Source organism: Malaclemys terrapin, chromosome 19 (assembly GCF_027887155.1).
Source record: "Malaclemys terrapin pileata isolate rMalTer1 chromosome 19, rMalTer1.hap1, whole genome shotgun sequence".
Taxonomy (NCBI): domain Eukaryota; kingdom Metazoa; phylum Chordata; order Testudines; family Emydidae; genus Malaclemys; species Malaclemys terrapin.
Window position 1 is genome coordinate 18796705 of NC_071523.1, and position 5871 is coordinate 18802575.

Consider the following 5871-nt stretch of genomic DNA (forward strand, 5'->3'; position numbering starts at 1 on the left):
GCTGGCCTGTGTTATATAATGGTCCCTTCTGGCCTGATACTCTGAATCTAGGAATCTAAGCAAGCCTTTTTTCAGGGATTTATCTGAGATCAGCAATCAAGTCTGTAAGGCCCTGACAGCTGACTCTTCAGCAAAACCATTATTACTTCATTGGTCCATTGTTAGGTACTTGAGAGCAGAAATGGCAAACTGCAAATTCCTCAAAAAACTGCCTTGGCGTTCGTCAGTAGCATAACTGCCTTGTTGATAACATGGGCGAATGAGAGGACTCTGCCATATATGACATCAGCAATCTAGAACATTTAGTATCAAACGTTCTGCTTGCATTAAATCTCCCCAAAGCAGCTTTCAGGTGGGCAGCAAATAGTTCAAAGAATGTTTGACTCTAAACTTTTAGATATCCCAGCTGTGATATTTGACAACGGATCTGGATTATGCAAGGCTGGTATTGCAGGGGACAGTGCGCCAAGGTCAGTTATTACAGCAATTGTTGGTCGCTCGAAAGCCAAAGCAACGATGCTAGGAGCAGGACAGAAGGAATTTTATGTTGGAGAAGAAGCCCAGTCCAAAAGGGGTGTCTTAAGTTTGAATTATCCAATCGACCACGGCATAGTTACATCCTGGGATGACATGGAGAGGATCTGGAGACATGTCTACGAGTGTGAGCTGAGAATCAAAGCTAGCGACAGGCCGGTGCTACTGACGGAGGCCCCACTCAATCCCCTACAGAACCGGGAAAAAATGACTGAGATCATGTTTGAAGGCTTTAAGGTGCCTGCCATGTATGTGGCAGTGCAGGCAACGCTGGCACTCTATGCCTCAGCACGCACCACAGGGATAGTAATGGACAGTGGAGATGGAGTTACCCACACCGTACCCATCTACGAAGGATACTGTTTACCCCATGCAGTTTCCAGGCTGGATATCGCAGGCAGGGATATCACTGAATACTTCATGAGACTCCTTTTGGAAAGTGGCCACTCCTTCGTGAGCACAGCTGAGAGGGAGATCGTGAAAGATATCAAGGAGAAGCTGTGCTATGTGGCTTTAGATCCCGTCAAAGAAACGAAAGCAAAGCCAGAAGAAATCCTCAAAGAATACAAACTGCCTGATGGAAATATCATTAAGATAGGCAATCAGCTCTTTCGAGCCCCGGAGACCCTTTTTATGCCCGCTAACATTGGTATCGAAGCCCCTGGGGTGCACAAAATGATCTTCAACAGTGTGATGAAATGTGACATTGATGTTCGCAGGGATCTTTACGACAATGTGCTTCTTTCCGGTGGGTCCACCCTATTTCCTGGACTGGATGAACGGATCCTGAGGGAGATGCAGCGGCAAGTGCCCATCGGGATGGCCGTACGGGTCATAGCACCGCCCGAGAGGAAGTACTGTGTGTGGATCGGGGCCTCCATCCTCACTTGCTTGTCAGCTTTTAAAGAAATGTGGGTCACCGTCAGTGATTACAAAGAGTTTGGTGCTGCTGTAGTACACAGAAAATGCTTTTAAGGAGAGACTACGCAACTGAACCATGGTCTCATTCGAATAAACAGTGCTCAAGAAATGCTCCCAAGATGTGAACCAGAAGATGCTACAGCGGTTTGTGTATTTATTGGATGACCAAACATTACAGAAAATAAAACATTAGAAACAGACCATCTTGTTCAGAATGGCTGTTAGGTGTCTTATTTTCCTATCACCCTCAAAGGGTGCTCAGTGTCTTGCTTCCACGTCTTCACATCTTCATTTGCACTTGTCATCCTTCTGGTCTCTACTCAGTATTGGCTGGGACTCCCTTCGGAGGCATGGATGTTGTTCCTTAGCAGGCCAGAGGGGTCACCCTAAAGCAGTCAGAGCCATTCTTTTTCACCACTGGCTGAATACTGTAGCCCCAGCATGCTCTTCCTCCTACCACCAGGTGTTAAAAAAAATCAAAACCAGAATTGGAGTCAGGTCTGACTGAACTTTTCTCTCCTAATGTAGCAACACAAAGCAGGGCTGGAGAGTCATGGGGGCCGTGTGGATAGCTTATGTTTTGTTATCTTTGCTGTAGTGATCCAGTTTATGGTAAACAAATGCGATGACCCTAAAGGAACATTAAAACGAAAGTTCTGCTCTCCAAATCTTTACTGGACTGCAGCTTGCTCCTGCAAATGTTGACCTTGATGGGGCGACCCCCTTTACTGACATTACTCAGGCGCATAATGAGAATGAGGTCTTTAGCTGCTCCAGAGAGAACAAGACGTGTGCTTTGTCCTATGCTGTCCCGCCGTCCTGGGTGGAGCTTCCTGTAATATTTATCTGTAAAGCCACCTCATTATCCGTCTTCCTTAAAACTCTCCTTTGCCATATTGCCTACAAAAATCTTGACGATGGAGACTGCTGCCTCTTGTGTTGATCAATATTGTTCCATTGTTTCCTTGTACCCCACCCCTCCATTGGCCGCCTGTCTGTATCCATCTGTTGTCTCCTGTCTCAAACTTAGATTGGAAGCTCTTTTGGACAGGCGCCTTCTTTCTGTTCTGTGTTTGTACAGCGCCTAGCACAAAGGTGTCCTCGGTCTGTGTAAGGCTCCTAAGTGCTGAGGTAATACAAATGAATAATATTAATTAATGTTTTATTTAACTAATTAATACCAAGAGAAGCCTATCTTTTCAGCACATAAAAAGGCATTTTCCTTTCCAGTGTCATGGTTCATAATTGTACTAAAAGCCCCTAGGTCAAGGATAGTCAGTAGGTGGACCATGGGCCATATCCAGACCGCCAGATGCTTTTGAACAGACCCCTAAATATTTTTATTTAATTATTACTATTATCATTTTGGGTTTTTTATTATTTTCTCTGGAGTCTGGACCTTGACTATACCTTGACCAAGAAATTTGGACCTTGACAAAAATAATTGACTACCCCTGTTCTAGGTCATTTCAGAGAGTTATTGACTTTCTGGGTTTAAGGGCCTGAGCCCAAGAGGTGGGGTTTTGCTTGTTGGCACATAGACATTTAGAGTGTGTCTACACAACAAACCCCCCATCCCCAAAAACGAGTCTCAGAGCCTGGGTCTTCAGCCTTGGGCTCACACTCTAAACATAACGATGTAGATGTTGCGGTTGGAGCTCGGGCTCCGAAAACCTCCCCAGGCGTTAAAGCCCGAGTTCCAGCCTGAGCCCAAATATCTACACAGCTATTTTGAGCACTGTCGGGTGAGCCCATGTCTGCAGGGCCAGGCTCGGAGACTTGCTGCCGTGGGGTTTTTTTGTTTGTTTAGTGTAGACCTACCCTTAGAGCCTTCTCCCAGAGAAGATAAAATCACATCACATTTGCTGATCTTCCTATTCTGTGTACCACTCAGTACACTGCTTAACTCACAGCTGGGCCCATCTTCTAAAGGAAGGATCTCGTGCATCAGTGCCCCAGACTGGGTAGCACACGTTTCACTAGGGGGCACCAGAGCAGCAGCTGGAAGAGAGAGAGAATTTCTTCAAGGACGATGACTGTACTTCACTGTAATGTATATAAACCTACTGAATATAGTCACCCTTAGGTAAAGCAAAATGATAAGCTACTGCCACATTCTTGGCTAACTTCAGAACTCAACAAAACTGTGTAGGTGAGTGGAGTGGCACTGGAGCTGGTATAATCCCCATGAGAGACGCATGTGCTGTTTGGCATAAGTGATCAGAACAGGATTTAAAAACAAGCACCGACGTACCTAAATGTCTCAATGTTAAAAATGCTCAGAGCCTTATAAAAGCAAACGGTGCATTGCTCTCTGATTCAAAGAGCATTTCAAATCCTTAATGATCTGCTTGCAGAAAATTCTATATTTTACATTTCTTAATCATTTCCCTGATACCTATGACTAGGTGAGTTAATACATTGAAAGCCTTGGATATATCTGCTTCAGTTGTAATGGCCACCAAACAATCATTACCTAGCTCATCCATTGTTGTGTGTTACAGGATGAAGCACTGGAAATGCCTTGCTTGCCACCACATGAGTGGGGATAAAAATCCTGAATCCTGGTCAAAGTTAGGAGCATCAGTCCTTGACTTTGTTGACTAGTAGAGCTTGTCATCTTGTAAAACTGAGAAGATATAGTTGGAAGATACATCCTTAAACCTTCACAACTAAGCTTCCCAGAGGCAGCTTTTTTAGAAACTATTTAAGGTCTAGGGGGAAAGCTGAAGTGATGTTTAATCCCCAAACTTTAGATATTCCAGCTGCGATTTTTGACAATGGATCAGGGCTATGTAAAGCTGGCCTGTCAGGAGAAATTGGTCCAAGACACATCATTCCTACAGTTATTGGCTGCCCCAAAACAAATATGTCACTGTCAGGAGCAGCTCAGAAGGACTGCTGTGTGGGAGAAGAAGCCCAGCACAAACAGGATGTGTTGTCTTTGAAGTATCCCATTGAACAGGGTATAGTTACATCTTACGATGATATGGAGAAGATCTGGAAGCATATCTATGAGCATGAATTGGGACTGAAAGCCTCTGAGAGGCCTGTGCTAATGACTGAGACCTCTTTGAACCCAATGGAGAATCGAAAAAAAATGACTCAGCTGATGTTTGAACGGTTTAAGGTGCCTGCTTTCTACCTGTCTGTCCATGCCATATTGTCGCTCTATGCCTCAGCACGCATCACAGGACTGGTCATAGACAGTGGATTTGGTGTTACCCAGACAGTACCAGTCTACGAAGGGTACTACTTACCCCATGCTGTCTGCAGGCTGGAGGTCGCAGGCAGAGAGATCACAGAGTTCCTCGCGAAGCTCCTGGTGGAAAGTGGGCAACGCTTTGAGAGCCTGGCGAAGAAGAAGAGTATCATAGAGGACATCAAGGAGAAGTTGTGCTACGTGGCTCCAGATCCACACAAAGAATTAGCCAAGAGGCCAGAAGAGGTCCTGAAAGAATATAAACTGCCTGATGGGACTCTAGTCAGTATTGGCAGCCCACTCTTTCAAGCACCAGAGATCCTCTTTGCGCCAGATAGCACTGGTAACGAAGCACCAGGCCTTAATAGGATGATTGCTCACAGTATTTCAAAGTGTGACGTCAATATTCACAACACTCTCTATGGGAACATGGTGCTGTCGGGTGGTTCGTCCCTCTTTCATGGGCTGGATGAGAGGATTTTTAAGGGACTAGAACACCAGGTCCCCAAAGGGGTTCCTATAAAGATCATAGCACCCACAGACAGGTGGTTTTCTGCATGGATCGGGGCTTCTGTAATTACTTCCTTGACCAGCTTCAAGCAAATGTGGATCACTGCAGCTGATTACAAGGATTTTGGACCAAACATTGTCCAAAGAAGATGTTTTTAAGAGGACTTAGGTAAAACTAGCCAGCATCCATTCAGGACAGTGGCAGTTCTTGCATTTGCTAGTTAAAATGAAATAATAAAGTCCTTGGACAGAAGTTTGGCTTTTTCTAATTGTATACTTGGCTTCAGAGTCATGGAAATTAGAGATGGAGACCTCTGGTCTGTTCAATTCCATGGCCTTTGCAGCACTGTTCCCTTGATTAAAGACCTTATCTTCAGTAATACAAAATAATCTGCTAAAATGATTCTTACTGGTGTTAATTTTAAAGCGTTTAAAATAAAGCAGGGTGAGAGTCTACTGCTGGGAAACTGAGGCACAAAGGGATTACAAGTAAGTGACTTGCCCAAGATTTAGATGAAGTCTGTGACAGTGCCAGGCATTGGACCTAGCTCTCCTGCATCTCCATTCTGTGCCTTAACCCTGAGATTGGTTGGTGTGGGTGAGTGTGAGATCATCACCTACAGCAAAGAAAACTGAGCAAGAGAGCACAATGGATATGAGAAAGATAGAGCGTTAGAGAGATCAGGGGACATTGAGATGACCCC

General features: G+C 44.9%; 1 protein-coding gene across 1 annotated transcript; it reads left to right on the forward strand.

The window, feature by feature from the left end:
* The first annotated feature begins 375 nt into the window (after positions 1-375).
* On the forward strand, positions 376-5326 carry LOC128826287 (uncharacterized). Its single transcript, XM_054009533.1, has 3 exons — positions 376-1501; positions 2537-2586; positions 4133-5326. The coding sequence occupies exons 1-3, from the start codon at positions 376-378 to the stop codon at positions 5324-5326; spliced, it is 2370 nt and encodes a 789-aa protein (XP_053865508.1).
* Positions 5327-5871: the final 545 nt, after the last annotated feature.

Bases quoted from the DNA above. Each gene is read 5' to 3' on its own strand.
- LOC128826287 (XM_054009533.1), top strand. From the start codon at position 376: ATGTTTGACTCTAAACTTTTAGATATCCCAGCTGTGATATTTGACAAC. The intron at 1,502-2,536 runs GCTTTTAAGGAG...GTGTTTGTACAG, and splicing joins TGCTGTAGTACACAGAAAAT to CGCCTAGCACAAAGGTGTCC. The intron at 2,587-4,132 runs GTAATACAAATG...TTCACAACTAAG, and splicing joins TAAGGCTCCTAAGTGCTGAG to CTTCCCAGAGGCAGCTTTTT.